Raw genomic sequence first — 20,503 nt, 5'->3', positions numbered from 1 at the left:
TTAATTTTTCTGATCTATTCATTTCTGCCTAAACATCTAATAGTATATGCTTTATTATGGTATCCACAGTTCAAGACAAGTCAATGGCTCCCTAGCGCCTTTCCAACCTGATCTCCCTAGTCCACACCGCACCCCACACACCTTGCCCTTCAGACAAACCAGGTTACTACTATTCTATACATTTACCACACACTTTGTTTTTAACTCTCATTAGTTTAAGTGCTTAATACTGAATGAAAAAAGGAATGATTTCTGAGTTATATTTCAATAAACAGCATTCACCAAAGTCAGTAGCAAAAGCTTTTCTTTTTCTTTTTTTTTTAAAGATTTTATTTATTTATGTGACAGAGAGACAGCCAGAGAGAGAGGGAACACAAGCAGGGGGAGTGGGAGAGGAAGAAGCAGGCTCCCAGCGGAGGAGCCCGATGTGGGACTCGATCCCAGAATGCCGGGATCACGTCCTGAGCCGAAGGCAGACGCTTAACGACTGCGCTACCCAGGCGCCCCAAAAGCTTTTCTAACTACTTGTGAATTTTGTCATGTAACTTATTCTCCATCTTGGGTGTCTCATGTATAAAACTAGACAGTTACATGGACCAAAAAAAAACCCATTAGGGGCGCCTCGGTGGCACAGTGGTTAAGCATCTGCCTCCGGCTCAGGGCGTGATCCCGGCGTTATGGGATCGAGCCCCACGTCAGGCTCCTCCGCTATGAGCCTGCTTCTTCCTCTCCCACTCCCCCTGCCTGTGTTCCCTCTCTCGCTGGCTGTCTCTATCTCTGTCGAATAAATAAATAAAATCTTAAAAAAAAAAAAACCCATTATATCGGTTAATAACTTGAAAGAATTAAAAATGTAATAAAAACACAACCTGTTACATTACTATCACTAGTATAATAGTTCTTTCAACTTCATTTCTATTTTAGTAAAATCACTAGGAGCTATAATCAAAACATTCATATAGGAAACTCAAAACAACAAAAAGCTTGAGAGCCACACTTTGTCAAACCAGTCAAGAGTTAAGTGTTTTGTTTCAGATGAAAGAAAAACATTTTCTTCAGAAGAAAAAAATTAAGGACATAAAGTGGCAATAAATCTATGTCCTCAAAAAAAAAAAATCTATACAGGGGTGCCTGGGTGGCAGAGTCAGTTAAGTCTTTGACTCTTGGTTTCGGCTCAGGTTGTGATCTGGGATAATGAGATCGAGCCTGAGGGGCTGGGCTCCCTGCTCAGCATGGAGTCTGCCTGGGATTCTTTCTTTCTCTCTCTCTCCCCCTCTGCTCCTCCCCCCTGCCGTCTCTCTAAAATAAATACATAAATCTTCAAAAAAGTCTATATATACTTCCTTTTTATTTTTTAAAGCTTTTATTTAAATTTCAGTTAGTTTACAGTGTAATATTACTTTTGGGTGTACAATATAGTGACTCAACATTTCCATATAACATTTGGTGCTCATCACCTATTTAACCTATCCCTCCCTTCCCCACCTCTAGTAACCATCAGTTTGTTCTCTACAGTTAAGAGTCTGTTTCCTGGTTTGCCTCCCTCTTCTTCCACCCTTGCTCATTTGTTTTGTTTCTTAAAGTCCACATGAGCAAAATCATATGGTATTTGTCTTTCTCTGAATGACTTATTTCGCTTAGCATAATACTTGCTAGCTCCATCCATTATTCATTTCCTTTTTAAAATAATACAGTCTTGGGCACCTGGGTGGCTCAGCTGGTTAAGTGTCTGCCTTTGGCTCAGGTCATGATCCCAGGGTTCTGGGACTGAGCCCCACATCGGGCACCCGGCTCAGCAAAGAGCCTGCTTCTCCCTCTCCTGCTCCCCCTGCTTGTACACTCTCTCTGTCATATAAATAAATAAAATCTTTAAAAAAAATTATGCTGTGGGGCGCCTGGGTGGCACAGCGGTTGAGCGTCTGCCTTCGGCTCAGGGCGTGATCCTGGCGTTGTGGGATCGAGCCCCACATCAGGCTCTTCCGCTATGAGCCTGCTTCTTCCTCTCCCACTCCCCCTGCTTGTGTTCCCTCTCTTGCTGGCTGTCTCTATCTCTGTCGAATGAATAAATAAATAAAATCTTAAAAAAATAAAAAATAAAAAATAAAAAAATAAAAAAAATTATGCTGTCTCATGATATATTGGTGTTTTTTTGGTTAAAAAAAAAAAAAAAGAAACCAGTATTCCTGTATCTATATGATTGGAAGGAAACACACTGGAAATCAACTCTACTTTTTAGTGGATTGTGGGTGGGATTACAAGAGATTTTTTATTTTCTTTATATTTTCTGAATTTCCCAATTTCTTTGTATAGTTGACCCTTGAACAACATGGGTTTAAACTACACAGGTCCACTTATAAACGGTTTCTTTTTCGATAAATACTGCAGTACTATAAACGTATTTTCTCCTCTTTATGATTTAAATAACATTCTTTTCTCTAGCTTACTCTACTGTAAGAATACGGTATTTAATACATATAACATATAAAATATGTGCTAATCAGCTGTTTATGTTACTCATAAGACCTCTAGTCAACAGTAAGCTATTAGTAGTAAAGTTCTGAGTGACTCAAAAGTTATATGTGGATTTTCAAATGTGTGTGTGGGGGGGGTCATCGCCCCTAACCTGCATGTTGGTCAAGGGTCAACTGTACCATTTTTCTGATCAGGTTTTAAAAAACAGCCAAAATAATATATAACATGTCCGTTTCAGTAAAGCTAGCAAAAACTCTGGCCACGAGATGTCCTCCCAGAGCCACACTGAATGAATGATGCCAGGTTTAAGTCACCTACTTCATGGGACTCAGCTCCAGTGGTCCATCACAGCAACATTCTTTCAGACTAGCTTTAATGTTCAATTTAACTCAAAATGGACCCTCAGAGCCTGGTTAAAATTCTTAGAGGATGAGAAGACAACTGGATGAATCATGTAGAATGGCCAATATTTAACCATTTCATTTCTGGTTAAATATTTTCTGATCTACAAAACTGGCAACTTCTACGTGGTTCAACCTAATACTGAAAAATGAAAATAACAAACTGACAGAACTAAAAAAAAGGAAAGAAGGCAAAAGAAGAGACATGAAACAAAAAAGGGAAATGACTGTTCAAATTGTATTTATTCTTCTCTCAATCTTTCAGTGGCTTAAATATTACAGGAGAAACGATCAATCTCAGTTCTTCAAATTCCTAAGATTCACTTCTGGGCATTATCCACTACGTATTATTCATTAAAAATGAGCTTTAAATGTTGATTTATTTAATTAACATATTATTTAAATGCAGCTGATAGGGGTGTATTTGTATCAGTGTCATTCCATAACCAATTTGAGGTTCTTTGACTCATCTTTTACTCTTCCCTCTCCCTTATCTCCCACATTCACTCAATCACCACGTGCCAAGTATTTCTGAAAAACTTCTCTGAAATGGTATCTTTCTCTATCCATTCTGCCACTACTCCAATCCAAGTCACAATCCTCTCTTGCCTAAATTACTAAGAAGTTTTGCTTCAATTAATCTTACTCCATTCTAACTCAAGTAACTGGAATGACCATTTTAAAACTAATAATAATAATAGAAATAATAACAATAACAGCAATAATTTATACTTACTATGGGCTAAAATTGTACCTAGTGTTTTCACACATTATCTAAGTTCATCTAACAGCTCTACAAATAAGGTACTATTGTCATCTCATTTTACAGATAAGGAAACAAAAGTCTAATGTAATTTATTGCCCAATGTTAATGGCTTAAATACAGTAGGAAGAAGGATTTGAATCAAGACAATCTGCCTTGAGACAATAATCTACTTTGCATAGCGCCTTCTAAACATGAATATATAATCTGCCTGCTTAAAACGTTTCAATGACTTTCTATTGCTAAAAATCTCAAATACGCCTTATTTAGGCTTTCGAAGATCCAGCCTCTACCTATATTTTCTGGCCTCATTTCATTTTACATTCTATGAAATTGCCAAGCTCTCACCCTTGAGCACGCATTTTTCCCACTGACTTCTAACACCACACATGCCATGCAGCACCCTATCCTACCCCAACAATCCCCTTCCCTCAGTAATTTCTGAAAAGACCTTTTTGAATCCTTAGAAGTTCTCATTACGTGCCACGTGGCAACATGTATTTTCTCTTCTATAACTCTTATATAATTTTATTGTAAATGGTTAGTTAATTGCTTATTTCCCTCATTAGACTATAGTCTCTCCCAAACCAGGGAGCAGATACATTTTACTCATGGGCATATCCATGAAACCTACCAGGGCTGACATAAAGTAGGCTTTCAAAGGTATTTACAGCTGGTTAAACAACAAACGCCTAATAAGACAACAGGCAATTCTGCCTTTAGATGGGAAGATGTTTCAAGTAAAACCCTAGTATAATAACTGTTTAATTCACCTAGTTATTAAGTTGATATATATGAAATTAGTTGTTTGGAGGTCAAAAATTATCACATATCAGATATCTCAATATCATCAAGCCGATCATGTTTCTAGTCTTATAATTCAGGAAACCTTTAGAATTCCCTGGACAAGATACGACTTACAGAAACTCACTAGAGGGGACGTGACATTACAGAGATGGGATATGGAGACTTGAAATTATTTTCACAAATAACAATTTGAGAAAAACTTGTCTTAGTCCATTCAGGTTGTTATAATAAAAATATCAGACTGAATGACTTATAAACAACAGAAATTTAGCATAGTTCTGGAGGCTAGGAAATCCAAAAATCAAGGTGTTGGCAGATTTGGTGTCCTGTGAGGACCCATGGCCATCTACTGCTATGTCCTCATAAGGTAGAAGGGGCAAGGGAGCCAATCCGGAGCCTTTTTTATAAAGATACTCATCGCATTCTTGAGGGTTGCTCCCTTTTGACTTAGTAACCTCCCAAAGGCTCACTTCCAAATACCATCACATAGTAGGGGTTAGGATTTCAACATAAATTTTAGGGGGACATAAACATTAGGTCTATAGCAGACCAACTACAGCAACTGCTATATGGGAGCACACAATACAGTTCTTAAAAGTGTACTCAAAACCTATTTTCCTATAGAATCAGATAGCAAAGGACTCAGTTGTGAAAGAGTAGAATCATGGGCTATTTTGGGGGGCAGGACTCAAACATGTTACATACCTTATTTTCCAGAATTTTCAAGCTTAAAGGAAGATCAACCAATTATTTTAGCAACCTCATGTCAGAGAAGAGGAAGTGAATGGCTGCAAGTGCAGAACTCATTTGAGTTCATAAGTTAATGGCAGAGCTGAAACTAGTACTTAGACTTCCTAAGTCTACGGCCAGTGCTCTTTTTGCTAAATTGACCCCCTTTTGGTTTGGTACCTACAGGCAGGTTCTAGGAATATATTATTGAATCTTTGACTATTACCAAATCTATTAAAGAGATATTTTTAATTAAAACCAAAACAATCTGCATAATAATGAAATTATAATTAGATATTTAAGTTATTTTTCCAAACTGCTAAAATATGGCTGGGCCTCCAGGACTTCCCTCGGACAAACAACTAAAAATGTAAATATTGGTTACATGGACTTGGCACTAGTTTAGATTTTGTATAAAAACTTGAAATTCGTGGGGCGCCTGGGTGGCACAGCGGTTAAGCCCCTGCCTTCGGCTCAGGGCGTGATCCCGGCGTTGTGGGATTGAGCCCCACATCAGGCTCCTCCGCTATGAGCCTGCTTCTTCCTCTCCCACTCCCCCTGCTTGTGTTCCCTCTCTCGCTGGCTGTCTCTATCTCTGTCGAATAAATAAATAAAATCTTTAAAAAAAAAAACAAAACTTGAAATTCGTAACAAAGATTCTTATAACTGAAGTTTATCAATAAAACCACTAAAAAAACAAAAGCAAACAGGTTTCAGAAAACACAAGGCTGACTGGATAAAAGGAATGAGAACCATCAGAATATGTTGTTACTTCATTATTCTTTCATTAAAAGGATCCATTAAGGAAGCAATTTTGACATAAATCTGTCCTACTAAGCAAATAAAAAACAAACAAAAAAACCAAAGTCACTGACATGAAAGGTGAGAAATAACCAAAAGGAAGGGCCAGAGACTGATTCTGGACGTTGGAGACCAGAAAGTGTCTCTACTTCTCTTCATTGTCAACTGCAATTTATTTGACTCACCAGACCCAAAAAGCTATAGCTCTTACAACCGGGGTTTGAGAGGGGCCATGGGAGTCCCTGTGCCTTACTTATTAGGGTTCCTCCCCAATGAGTCTGACAAGTTCTATCTAGACACCATAGTCAAGGAACCTTTGGTCAAAGGCCAGAAAGAACAGAAAACAAAGAATTTAGGAGTATTTGGTCTATAGAAATTTATTCCATGAAGCTTCAATATCAAGAAGTCTATCACAATGTTGATAATATGTAAAAATCATATTAAGGGCTAAAAAAACTCTTGATAAAACTTATTAGACATTCTTAATAAAATCTTCAAAGCCAAAGAGGAAGAAAATCACTTAAGTAAAATAAAAATTACTTACAAAAAACCAAAAATGAACAGCATGCCTTCCAAAAGATTAAAAAACTAAAACCAGCTTAATTAAAATCAGGAACTCAATAAGGATGCTAGTTACCACCACCATCATTTAACATTGTCTTAATGTTTTTTTTTTTTTTAAGATTTTATTAGAGAGAGAGAGTGTGACACCAAGCTGCCAAGGGGGGGGGGGAGGAAGAGGGAGAGGCAGGTTTCCCACTAAGCAGGGAGCCCGATGCAGGCTCCCAGGACCCTGGAATCATGACCCGAGATGAATGAAGGCAGACACTTAACCGACTGAACCACCCAGGTGCCCGTCTTAATGTTTCTAACATATAAACAAAACAAAGAAAATTTGATAGCTTGCAGAAAAAGTGAAAAAAGAAGTGCAACTGTTTTTGCTGCTGATATAATTACATACCTGAAAATCTCAAAAGATGCTAGTATAAAATTAGGAAAACTAATCAAAATATCGAGAGGCAGATGGATAGAGAAAAAAAAAAAACAACCACCAGTGTCTATTCCCTTTTGTAGCAATTAGCACCCTGAAACAGAAATCAGAAAAAAATACCCCATTTGCAATAGCAAGAACACTCTAGGATAATTCTTAGGAATAAATTTAACAAAAAAGGCACAAGACGTAAAGGAAGGCATCTCTAAAGTCTTTAACAGACATAAAATAAGATCTGAACAAGTGGCAAGACATACCATACTCTTAGATGTAAAGACACCATAACAATATAATTTGTAGCCTAAATTAATATGTAAATTAAATAAAATTCAAATCAGAATCCTTACATAACGTTATAGGGAGGTAGTGGTGGTGAGACTAAAGAAAATGATTTTAAGGTTTATATGGAAGATTAAATACGCAAGAATAGATAAGAAAAATATAAAATAACAAACAGTGAAAAAAGATTTCCTTTACCAGATATCAGAACATAACTTGAAGCCTCTTTAACCAAAACAGTATTGGCATGGGAATATACAAACAGATCAATAAACAGAAAAATCTAGAACTCAATCTCAGTATATATAAGAATTTAAGATTTAACAAAGATGGTAGTTCTATTCAGTAGGAAAACAGGAGTAGCACAACTGGTTATCCATCTGGGAAAAAGTAAAATTGGGCTGCTCTCATATGCCATGTACAGAAATAAATTCCAGATGGATTAAAGATATAAATATATAACACATACAATAAAAATCTTGCAAGAAAATCTTAGAAACTGCACTTAACAAAACTTAAAGGTAGGAGACCTTAACCAAGACACAACTTTCTACCAAAAAACTGAAAATGTTTTGTATGGTATGAAATCATCAATGAAGTCAGTAAGGAATTAAAGTTTTAGAAATGTATTTATGATGAAGATAAAGGATTAATATACATAACAGAGGATACTTAAAGAGTTCTTTTTTCGGTGAATAATTTTTATTTTATTTAAGTGATTTTCTTCCATCTCTGGCTTTGAGATTTCATGTTTAATAAAGATGAAAAGGTAACTCACAGAAGAGCAAATCGCTCAAATGTAGTGGTAGACAGAGAACTGCAAACTGAAGATATGCTGGTATCACTTATATCCACTGACAGCAAAAAATTAAATACAGTTACTGATAACTAATACTGTTTGGAATATGGGGCTACAGGTACTTTGTTACACTGCTGGTGAACTATGAACAGCAATAGCCTTTTGGAGAACCAAACTGGATATAAGTAAATTAAATATAAAAATTAAATAATCAGTTTAAAAAATATGTGACCCTTTGATCCAGCAATCATACTCCTGAGACTCTATTCCATAAAGGTAAAAGATTTAGAACACATATAAGGATGTTTAGTAAAACACTATTTAGAGAGGCCAGAATCTGGAAACAAAGTAAATGCCTACAATAGAGTAACTGAATAAAAATCTACACATAAAAACAAGTACGTTTACATGTCCACATGAAATTCTGTATGAGTACATACATGGCTGTATAAAGAAATTTTTATTTAAGTTCAAGGATAGACAACCAGGGAGAATAATGGAAAAGAACCAGCTTTGTAGTCATTTCTGAGTTCAAATTCTGCCTCTATCATTCATTTACCTGCTGAATGATTGTAAGCAAATTATTAAGCTCCACGGAACCTCTGCTTCTTCATTTCTAAAACAGAAATAGTAATTACCACTTCACGGGGATTTTCGTAAGATAATGACATATTGGCTATAAAGTGCTCAATTCAGCATGTGATACATGTGCTCAAAAGGGGCAGCTATTACTGTTATTATATTTTCCCTTCTTGAGATGAAAAAAAAAAAAAAACAAACACAAAACAACAAAAAAAAGAAGAGTACCCCCAAACTCCACTGCTTTTAGAAATAAGAAACACCTTGGGGCGCCTGGGTAGCTCAGCTGGTTAAGCATCCAACTTTTGATTTCAACTCGGGTCATGATCTCAGGGTCCTTGGATGGAGCACCACACCACGCTCCTTGCTCGGCAGGGAGTCTGGAGATTGTCTTTCCCTCTGCCCCCTGGCCCCACGAGCTCTTGCTCTCTCTTAAATACAAAAATACATCTTTAAAAACCTTAAATATATATATATGTACCTATGTATTTTCTATTACTGAAAGGTCATTTGTCCTTGGATTACAAAAGTCACACGGGAAAAATCCTACATATACCCCCTTATAAGACAAGCTTGAAAATTAAAGCAAGATGATGATGAAGACATTCATCAGTTTTGTTTATAAGTTAATTTTTTTTGGGGGGGGGAAGTCACTCTATAAATCAAGTCACTATTTCCTGCCTTAAATTTAGTCTTTGCAGAAGCTAAGCAAGCAAAAAAACCCAAAAAACAAAAAACAAAAAACCAACCTCTAGGGGGGCCTGGATGGCTCAATAGGTTAAGCGTCTGCCTTCGGCTCAGGTCCTGATCTCAGGGCTTTGGAATCAAGCCCTGAATGGGGCTCTCTGCTCAACGGGGAGTCTGCTTCTCCCTCTCCCTCTGTGCCCTCTCTCTCTCTCTCTCAAATAAAAAAAAAAAACAAAACAAAACCTTAAAACCCTCTAAAGTAATATTACAGAAATTTCAGAACATAAAGCATGTATCTGGCAAAGAACCCATGTCCAGAATAAATTAAAAATGTAATACATATACACAGGTAAATATTATTGTCTATACATGTATACTAATATGTACAAATCCTGCTGTTTTAGTCCATTTGGACTGCTATAATAAATACCACAGACTGGATGGCTTAAAAACAGCAGAAATTTATTGCTCACAGTTCTGGAGGCTGGAAATCCAAGATCAGGGTGTGAACATGGTTGGGATCTGATGAAGACCCTCTCCACTGCAGACTACTGACTTCTTGCTGTGCCCTCAAATGATGGAAGGCGGCGAGGGATCTTTCTGGACCCTCTTTTATAAGGGTGCTAATCACTATCATGAGATCTCTGTCCTCATGACCTAATCATCTCCCAAAGTCCCCACCTCCTAATACTAATACCATCACTTTGGAAATTAAATTTCACCACATGAATTTCGAGGGAGACAAACATTCAGACCATAATATTTGCTAAATGCAAGAATGCTCATAGCAGCTTTGCTCATAATGGCTAAAACTGGAAAAGAACAAAGCAAAACCAAACATCTAGAACAGCAAAATAGATTTTTTTCAAGTGTGGTTTATTCAAACAATGGAATACTCTCAGCAATTAAAAAAATGAAAACAAAAAACAAATGAAGACAGCTCCCGATACATTTCCGAAATAGATGATCAAAAGAAGTCACATACAAACAACAAGTACATGCTGCACGACTGTATGATTGCATTTAAATGAAGTTCAGGAACAACGGAAACTAATGGTAGGGAGAGAAGAGTCATAATCATGGTTATTCAAGGGTGGAGAAGTGGTGGTTATGACTAGAATGGGACAGAAATAACTTTTTGGGGTGCTGGGTATATTCTTCCTCTTAGTAGTAGTCACAGCAGTGTATTTATATGTAAAATATCACTGAGTTGTATACCTCAAAGTTGTGTATTTTAGCCTATATAAATTATACCTTGCTGTGAAAATAAATTAAAAAAAAATTTTTTCCCCTAAAAAATTTCAGAACAAAATTTAAAATGTCAAGTACCATTCCTATACAACGGTAACTATTATTTGCAAGGAGGCTAAAGAAAAGCAATACCAACTTGTATTAAATAACACTGCAACATAAAACAAAAAGAAACATTCACCAACACTACGATGGTTAAAAAAACTGTATTTTCTGATCCTCTACCAGCAATTTAAATGATTATACATCCATGAGAAATCTTTTTAGGTTCTAGCCACCTGCATAATAGAAGTTTAATGTGAAATAAAAAGTACATGACACCAGCATATGTAAGACGATAATCAACTACATCAGATTTTGTTAATAAAATGATTTTTTTTTAAAGATTTTATTTATTTATCTGACAGAGATAGAGACAGCCAGCAAGAGAGGGAACACAAGCAGGGGGAGTGGGAGAGGAAGAAGCAGGCTCATAGCGGAGGAGCCTGATGTGGGGCTTGATCCCACAACGCTGGGATGATGCCCTGAGCCGAAGGGAGACGCTGAACCGCTGTGCCACCCAGGCGCCCCAATAAAACGATTTTTGACACATCATGTAACTACCAGGTTCCTATTTAAGAAACACCATTTTCATGGAACCAGAAAAACAGGATACTTCAGATCTCTTAAAATTATCTTTCTGCAAAGCCATGCCAAAAAAATTTAAGAAACGATTTTCACCCAAATGTTTCATAGGACTTCAAAAAAAGAACTGGATAGAGATAAAACCAAGAATTATTTATCACAAAATACAATTTGCCAGCAATAGAAAAAAAAAAAAACAAAAACAAAAAAACAAGCAGGTGTACCTTCACTACCTATACCTGTTATGGATTCTCACTCTTCGAGGCCTCCATTCACACTACAAGTACAATGCTCTTCCATCCTTCCATGGCTGGGGAGCTCTTTTCTGGAACTGGTCTTAAATGGTACATTACTGATAAGACTCTCCTGTTCTCCCAGGCTGAATTAATCACTCCTTCCATGGCTCCCACTGCTATTTCAGACCATCGTATGACCTGTGTCTATTGTAATGACAAATCATTGCTTTGTGTTTCACCTCCCAGCCCCTGCACTGAGGCTGTAATGGGCACTCAGTAAATGCTGTTTGAACAATGACAGCAACATAATGGAGGGAATCAGAATATTAGTTCTTGAAAGAAAAAAAAAATCTGTCTAGAAATTAATGATGACAACAGCAATATTTTGATCAAGTAAAAGTAATTTTCTGGTAAGAAAAGATCCAATTTTGTGTTCAAATGCCCTTCTTCCCCTATAAGGGTTTTTAAAAGTAATAGTCTTATGGAGATATTATTCGTTTAAGGTTTTAATAGATCTTTTTAAAAAGCCCACCTTTTGTCACACTGAAAAATGTTGATGTTTTATTGAGGGTTCTGAGCAATTCATTCAGAACCCAGGTCTGGGACTGGAGAAACTGCTTTCCAAAGATAAATACTTCAAGAAGGTGAGGAAACAAAAACAAAAATTAAAACCAATGAGATGGGCGCAAAGGCACAAAGCATCATCGAATCTTGAAGAAAATTACTTTAAATTTTTGTATGCTGTACCAAGAATAGTTTTGTTGCTTTGCTTGTAAAACCTTGAGGAATGTATGAACTTGAGAAAGGGATACTATAAAAAATAGGAATTCCTCCTTTTAGAGGAATGAGCTAAAAGGGAATATAATTGGAGAGAATAAAATCATGTTCTTCCAATTGTAGAAACTAGAACTAGGCCTTACCTATAAAGAACACATTTCTGTGAAGTATGAAAACAATTAAAATAAACAAAAGAAAATTTTTCATACTGCATAGCACAAATAATCTAAAAATACAATTATGTTCAAAAAGGATTTAGATACACAATGAATAGAGGACATCCTTTGCCCCTGAGGTGAAGCCAATCAAGAAAGAAAACCTTTTTCCTTCTTCTCTGTGCCAACACTAGAAACAACTTTGGGCTACAAGTGTATATAAAGGTTCTATTCTTATATTAGATAAAGGAATTATAAAAAGTCCCCTGAAATCAAACAGCCACAGTGATCTTTCTGTAACAAATTTCTAAAAGGATTAATGCTGAATTATCAGCCCCTTACCTTTGTAATGAGAATTCGGTATTTTTCTACCAGGTGGTCGTTGTTGTGACAACCTGCTAGCAGCTGCCAGACTTCTCCTCGCAGAGCTTCAGGAACACCGCTTCTTACTAAGGATGACAACTGCTTTGGTCTCACATTCAAATTGAGATGCCTAAAAATAAAACCATAATCTGTAAGTGGATTAAAGAAAGATTCTCTAAGGAATATTATTTTTTTAAAGATCTTATTTTTGGGACGTCTGGGTGGCTCAGTCAGTTAAGCATCTGCCTGCGGCTCAGGTCATGATCCCAGGGTCCTGGGATCGAGCCCCACGTCAGGCTCCCTGCTCAGTGAGGAACCTGCTTCTCCCTCTCCCTCTGTGATCTCTCTTGCTCTCTCTCTCAAATAAATAAAATCTTTTTTTTTTTTTAAAGAACTTATTTTTAAATAATCTCTATACCCAATGTGGGGCTCAAACTCACAAGCCCAAAATCAAGAGTCGCACCCTCCACCTACTGAGCCAGCAAGGCACCCCTAAACAGTGTTATTTTTATGAAGACTAGACTAAATGATTTTTACAGACTTAATAAAGATATCATACTAATAAAGAAAAAAAAATAAAGCTGTTGAACTAGATGTGGCCAAGATAACTAAAAGGTTGGGTGGAGGAAGAACTGTGCAGACTGTTTCCTAAGTATCTTTAAATTACTGCTCTATTTTTAATTTTTTAAATAAAAATCAAAACTAGAAACCATAGCTTCATAGCCGTGGCTTATATAAGAAAAACAAAGCAAAATTCCAATCAGTGGACACAAAGCCAAAGATAAGGGCTTGGCTCTACATCAAAATTCACAAGTGAATTGTGTATTTATATGTTCTAAGTTAAAATAAATATTCTAAGTTAAAATAAATCTTTAAAATAAATATAAAGCTTTCAGCGGTTTTTCTGATACCTTGCTTCAAGCACCGTTTTTGAATGACTATGATGGATAAGAAAGTTTCTACTGTACTATTATAACATCAAAACAAATTATTAAAGTCTCTGAGCTTTATTTATCTAATCTATAAAATGGGGAAAATAAAACTTATATTGAAATGTTGGTACTGATTTATAAAGTGATTTGCATATAATCTTATTTGATCTTCACAATAACCATCTGAGGTACGTGCTTAATATTTCCAGTTTTACGGATGGAGACAGTAGTTCAGGGAAGTCGATTAAATGACGCAGGCAGTCCTCAAACTCAGATCAATAAATGCTCTGTTGGATATCAAGGCTACTTTGTGTTTTGAAGGCCACCATTACTGAGTCAGTAAAGCACGATCTTGACCTGCAAAGGCTTCTGTGACTACCAGATTTAAACAGAAGTTACTGATATAAAATGACCACTCTCAAAATACAAAAAGGACTCAGACTTTTCTCAAAACATTCCCAGAATTCTAAAGAATAATGCACAGTACATTTAAAACTGGTTAATTCTGTGATGCTAGTACCCTAAAGTGGTAGCTATAGACAGTTCAGTATGGTTTTGTCTTTGCTTGGGAAAAAAAAATATTATAAAAGTTGAAGGGTTGGGAGCAGAAAGAACAAAAGCAGTTGTTACTTAATTCAAGGACTGGTGCATACGGCCTATGGCTAGATCTGCCCACTGCCTGTTTCTGTAAAGCAACTTTTATTGAAACACAGCCTTTTTAAATTGTATACATATCGTCTATGACTGCCTTTACACCACAACAGCAGAGCTGAGTTGTTGTGACAGAGACTACTGGGCCTCAGAGCCGAATATTTATGACCTATATATATTCATGGCCTAAGTATTTATGACCTGGCCCTTTACAGAAATAATAAACCCAACCCTAGGTTTATTTGCTAATCCTAGCTTAATTTATATTGGTAAAATTATTTTCAGAATAATTTTATGTCATTGATCGTATTAACTTTAAACATACTATTTTATACTAACACTAGTTCTCTTATCCACTAACAATCACATTAAAATGTACTTGGAGAATTAGAGCTCAAAGGTACTATTACTAATACTGCCACTAAAATCTAACATGGAGTTAAATAAAATAGCTTTAGGCTCAGACTTGCCTGTGTTAAAAATTCTAGGTCTGCTATTTACTAACCAGAATTGCTGACTAAATCTCTGAGCCAGTTTCCTCATCTGTATGAATAGATACTAGTTCATAAGGTTGTTATAATAGCTGAAATAAAACACTTAACTAAGCACAATGCCTGGCATATGGTAAATTCATTAATTCTCACTACTATTACTACGAGTACAACATCAATTATTTTTAACTCACGATAATCTTGAATGGTAATTTTAAAGACTTGTATATATTTTGTAAATGAAGAAACAGACTCAGAAGAGTTAAGTGACTTGCCCAAGACCATACAGCTTGGAAGTAGAAGAGGCAGGATTTGAAGCCAGGTCTACCGGGCTCTAAAATTCCATGATATTGCAATACTTCCTACCTACAGAACATATATAATAATGATGGGGAATAAAGATGAAATGAATTAAGAGAAACAAACTGTATGATTTCTGAAGACATGACCCAAACCAGCGAAAACAGTTTTAAACACCCCAAAGAAATATGTAGACTCAGTTTTTATACTTGAGGAAGTGGGAGAAAGACACATTATGAATGAATGAATGAATGAATGAATGAATGAATAAAACCTGGTAAAAAAACAAATTCGAAGCATTTGTATAAAATGGTGGTGAGTTCATCTAATAAAATCTAGAGTCTAAATGCTGTACCTAAATGATTTTAAATATACTATTATGCAACCATGTCAAGATTCAATTACATTTCTATTTTAGAGCAGAAACCTTTTTATACAGATGAAATGCCTGCCAGGAGCAGTTCAAACACTCCAAATTCACTGAACTGAAAATATAATTGTGATGAGAGCTTCAGCACGTTTGTCTCCTAACTGCTAAAGGAATATTAAAAATAAATGAGAACTGTATCCTAGGGTGGGGGGCTTTTGCAGAGTTCATTTCCTAAAACCACTTGTATAAAGACAAACCATGCTTTGGTTTGCATTCTCCTCCTGTACACGTTTGACATTTCCCGATGTGGAGCACGTTTCACCAAAAATGTAAAGTGCTGTGAGAGTGCTAGAAGCAGATGCGTGCCCATTTGTAGTCCCATCCCTTCAGGACATGGAAGATTTTTAAATGCTGAAACAGTTTTCTAAGAATAGAGTGAAAGGCTTCAACAGTTAAATTTTCTGAGAAAAATCAGACGCCAAAGTAATAGGCCCAGGGGGAGCTTACATGACAACCCTAACAACCAGAAAGTCAGAAATAGAGAAGTATTTCCCCCCCTCCCCCCTCCCCCTGCCAGCATATACATATGGCATCTTACAGAGAGGAAAAAGGAAACTACATAAATGTCTCACCAACCTGACTTACCAGAGTGTCTTTGGTTTCATTAATAAATACCTGAAGGTAGTGTATCCTTTCTAGACAGTCTATAGGATAGTGCTTAACATTGTTGTCAAGCTATCTCTTGAGCTGAGAATTTCTCTTGACAAACTGTTGAGTTTTACAAGTGTCAGTAGGAAAAGTAAATGTTAGAGCAGTCAATATACAGTATGTTCATAATACTCTGCTCTGTCACTTTAGGTACAAAACACAGATAAGGAAAAATCCCACCTGAGGTCTCTACTGTGGCTCTATGCATTGTGTGAGCATCTTCCAAACTTCCCTGATTATTGTGTACTGTCTTAATTGTTAACCAGTCAATGGATCCTAACCACATCAATAAAAAGGAGCTCTTTCCTGATTTATCCTCTCCATACATTCCATGTTTGAGTATCTTCTGCAGCAATGAGAATTTATTAGGTTTCTGATATTCTGAAAGGTGATTTAAGATCTTCACTACTTACCCTTACAAATCTCTAAAAACAGAAATTCTAAAACACAAACCCCATACTTTGGTTTCTATAATAGGTTCCAAAATAGAATAGTTTCAAAACTGAATATTGTAGTTAGGGGAAGATACCCTACCCATAAAATGAGAATTACAGATGAAAAGGAGAACTATTCTAACTTACCATTTTGACAGCAGTTCTCCCCATGTTTCAAGAATTTTTCCTGCACACTCTTTGGATACATCACCAAATCCACTCAAGAGAGGTTCATCATTATCTTTAATAAATAAAACACACAAAAAAGGATAACAGAAGTGGCTATGCTAGCCAGAAGAATGAATGGAAACATAACAGTCAAATTTGAAAGATTTTACTGGAAGCATAAAGTCATAATTTCTATTTCTCTCTTTTAGCATACAGATATAAATACAAAGAAAATAAAAACGATCCTAGGTACAATGTTGCTGTGATCTCTTTAATTTCTCTTTTGCTTTCCATAGAATTCACATTATGTCCACTGCGGAAAAGAGCCGTTTAACTATAAAATGATAAGACTCAAAATATGGTATCTTCTTTTTCCTTTTCTAAAGCAAACTTTATCCATGAAAATATATAGCAGTCTTGTTTACCACAGTTAAAAAAATTACAAACCACCTAAGTGTCCAACAAGGGGAGAGTGGCAATAGGATTAAATTACGATACATGTTTACAATGTAGTTACATATTGATATGTGTTTACATTAATAATCCAGCAAAATGCCACATAAAATAAAAATATCAGGAGCTAATAAATCTTCATTATGTCAAAATAGTCTGGAATAAATTATGCTAAGACTTTAACAATTACAATCTGAGTGATGGAGTTATGATTTCTTTCCCCCCTCCTTTATGTTTTTAGGACTCTGATTTTCTACAATGGCATATATTTATTACACAAAGCACAAAAATACTAAAAAAGACCAAAATGAGCCATTTCAAACTTAACTCTAGTAATTAAGAAAAGTAAACTCAGATTTAAGAACGTTAAGATTATAAAATATGAAGTCAGTGAAAAAAGTGACCATGATAAAGGCCTGTGAGAGGAATTTTAAGTGTAAGGAAAGGGGGAAACACGGACTAAGACATTTACGTAATCAATCCTCTTTTGCTGGACACTTGGGGAGTTTTCAATTTTCTGCTACAAATAGTATCAGGATGAACATAACTCTTGTTTTCATTGGGTATATGCCCAGAAGTGGACTTCCTGGGATAAAAAATGCATACTTTTAAGGATTTTGAAATTTACTGACAAACTGCCTTCCAGAATGGTTCTACAATTTATTCCCACTAGTAGGGGACAACGGTGCTCCTTTCCAAGTGTCCTCACCAATGTCGTTTCTGTTTTCTGGCTTAACCTGCCTAAAGAAAGTTTGGATCTTTATATTTTTAATGGTTATATCATGAATTTGCATCTCTACTAATGACAGCTCAGAAGTCCATGTGATACTTATTACTTCTTTACATTATAATGCCCTGGACATTAGCATCAGTTTTGATGGTGAGATAGGGAAGACACTGACTGAAAGTGAGTGAGACCTCTTTTGGGACAAATGGGAGATAGGATAAATGGGAAAAGAAAAAGGCTCGAGGGCATGACGATAAACTTTCCCAACTTTGCTGTTTTGCCAGAATTGGTCCTACTTTCTAATGCCTCAAGTAATTCTCTACTCATTTAAATATCAATATAACACAACAACTCTTTGGGGGAATAGCAGCTATAAAAAATGTACTAAAATGTACCAGAGATGACAATTCCTTAAAAGAGATTAGAAAGACCTGTCCCATCAAATTCTCTTTTACTGTTTTGGATGCTTTCAATATATCTTGACAGTAGCAGTTTGAAATATGTGTTTAGAACTCCATCTACCTAAGGCAGAGGTATGGGTGGGGAGGGAGCAGGCAACCTCAGTTTCAGAATACAGTTTCTGAACACCTCCCCTTTATACCTGCTGGCTTCCTGCCCTGGGAGCACTGATGTCCTACGCATAGGTGCCTCTTTAGAGGACTACGGACATTTCTTTGTAGGGAGCAAACACATGACAAACAGGATGGGTCTCCCTGGTCCATATACCAGGTTAGAGAATGAAAAGATGGGATGACTACACAGCTTTCTTCAGCCCCACAGTCCTGTCATTAGCCTCTCACTACGGGAATGGATTGGGGGCCGGGGGTGGGTGGGTTACCCATTCCACCAGTATTTCCTGAGCATCTATTATACACCAGGAATTGTGTTATACACTAGGGAAATAATGTGGGCAAAAAAAGACACTCTTGTCCTTTACAGAAATTGTGTTCTAGTGTTCCCTAACTCTTCCATGGTCTGCTACTGGTCCTTATCTCTCCTAGTTAACACCTGTGACTAGAGGCCCTTTGAACTCCTCAATTCCACTGAAAAATGTATGCCTGCTATAGATTAGAACTAATGATATTCTTTAAAATCTGTAGCATTCAGACTCACCATTTGACCACTCTCTGGTTTCATACAAATAGTGTCTTTCTCAGTTTATGGTGGATTTTGTTTTTATTGCTGAGTTTAACGGAAGAAGAGTTCTCTAAACTATTACTTGCTCTTCCATTTAAGCAGTGTTGACTTAAAAGGTAAACTGCAAGTCTCAAGACTACTAGTTGCAGGGGCGCCTGGGTGGCACAGCGGTTAAAGCGTCTGCCTTCGGCTCAGGGCGTGATCCCAGCGTTCTGGGATCGAGCCCCACATCAGGCTCCTCCGCTATGAGCCTGTTTCTTCCTCTCCCACTCCCCCTGCTTGTGTTCCCTCTCTTGCTGGCTGTCTCTATCTCTGTCAAATAAATAAATAAAATCTTTTAAAAAAAAAAAAGACTACTAGTTGCAGAAGAGTCAGTCTTAAATAGTGAGAACAATTCCACCCTTCCCAGCTTTAACACATGACTTAAATTGGTTCTGCAGGAAGACTTTAATTGTATCTCTAACTTCTCCCAAAACAATGTATGGACTTTATTTGCACTTCAAAATGCGTTATGTGAACTAAATGCACCAAGATGATTACAGAATAGAACTCAGACTGCTAACTCTCAGAACTGGATAAAGCTCCCCCTTGCCTATTTCTAGCTGTGTGACCTTGGGCAAATTCATTTTTCTGAGACTCCATTTCCTTATGTGCAAAATAAAGATAATAGAAATCTTGTTTTTCAGAATTTTTGTGAGGATTATATAAACAAAGTATTATTTTACTTTAGAAACAAAGTACCTACCTACCTATTAAGCATCTAGGAACTGGTGGCCATTAATATTACACATAGGAAAAGTGAAGTTACAGGGTACAGTGGGAACAGGAAAGTCAGGGCTTGCTCTAACTTGAAAAAAGTACATATAACCATTAGTATGTATTTCTTTTAACCCAATCATTCTTGCCACCTCTAGGCCTTTGTTAATGTAATTTCCTAGCCAGAAGTGCCCAAACCTCCCCTTTATCCCTGCTGAACTCTCCTTGTACTTTTAAAGTTCCGGCTCAAAAACTACTCTTCATGATGTCCTACATCTCCCCAGGACGGAAAATGGATTCTCCTCTATGCACTTCCAGAACACTTTCTATGAACCTAACAGACACATGCTTCATATGATCTTCTATCATAATCAGCTTATTTCTTCTTTATAAAAATAAGAAGCCCTGGTACAAAATTATAGATGAGAAAATGCCTCCCAAACTTTTGCTTTTCCTGTGCTTGTTTTCTCCACTTCTCACTTCTATATAGTAGCTTTTAACAGACTGACAGATTAGTTAACACATAACCATGAAAAAAAAAAAAGAGGAGGAAAAAAAAGAGAACTGGTTGATTCCTAATGTTTATCAATGTGAAAATCCAATAATATATAAACATAAATTTGTATATTTAAATACATATATTTTGTGAAAGAGTCATGTGT

General features: G+C 36.4%; 1 protein-coding gene across 3 annotated transcripts in view; it reads right to left on the bottom strand.

Annotated features, from left to right (window-relative positions):
* Positions 1-20,503, bottom strand: part of RABGAP1 (RAB GTPase activating protein 1) — a 159,714-nt gene that overhangs the window by 68,661 nt on the left and 70,550 nt on the right. For all 3 annotated transcript variants that reach the window (XM_040631851.1, XM_040631852.1, XM_040631853.1), the window contains 2 exons: positions 16,748-16,841; positions 12,694-12,844 (listed from right to left, as the gene is read on the bottom strand). In XM_040631851.1, the coding sequence (XP_040487785.1) occupies positions 12,694-12,844; positions 16,748-16,841 (245 nt within the window). The remainder of the gene's footprint in view (positions 1-12,693; positions 12,845-16,747; positions 16,842-20,503) is intronic.

This window comes from Ursus maritimus, unplaced genomic scaffold (assembly GCF_017311325.1).
Source record: "Ursus maritimus isolate PB19 unplaced genomic scaffold, ASM1731132v1 scaffold_17, whole genome shotgun sequence".
NCBI classification, from domain to species: Eukaryota; Metazoa; Chordata; class Mammalia; order Carnivora; family Ursidae; genus Ursus; species Ursus maritimus.
This window is presented reverse-complemented; position numbering and strand designations above follow the sequence as displayed.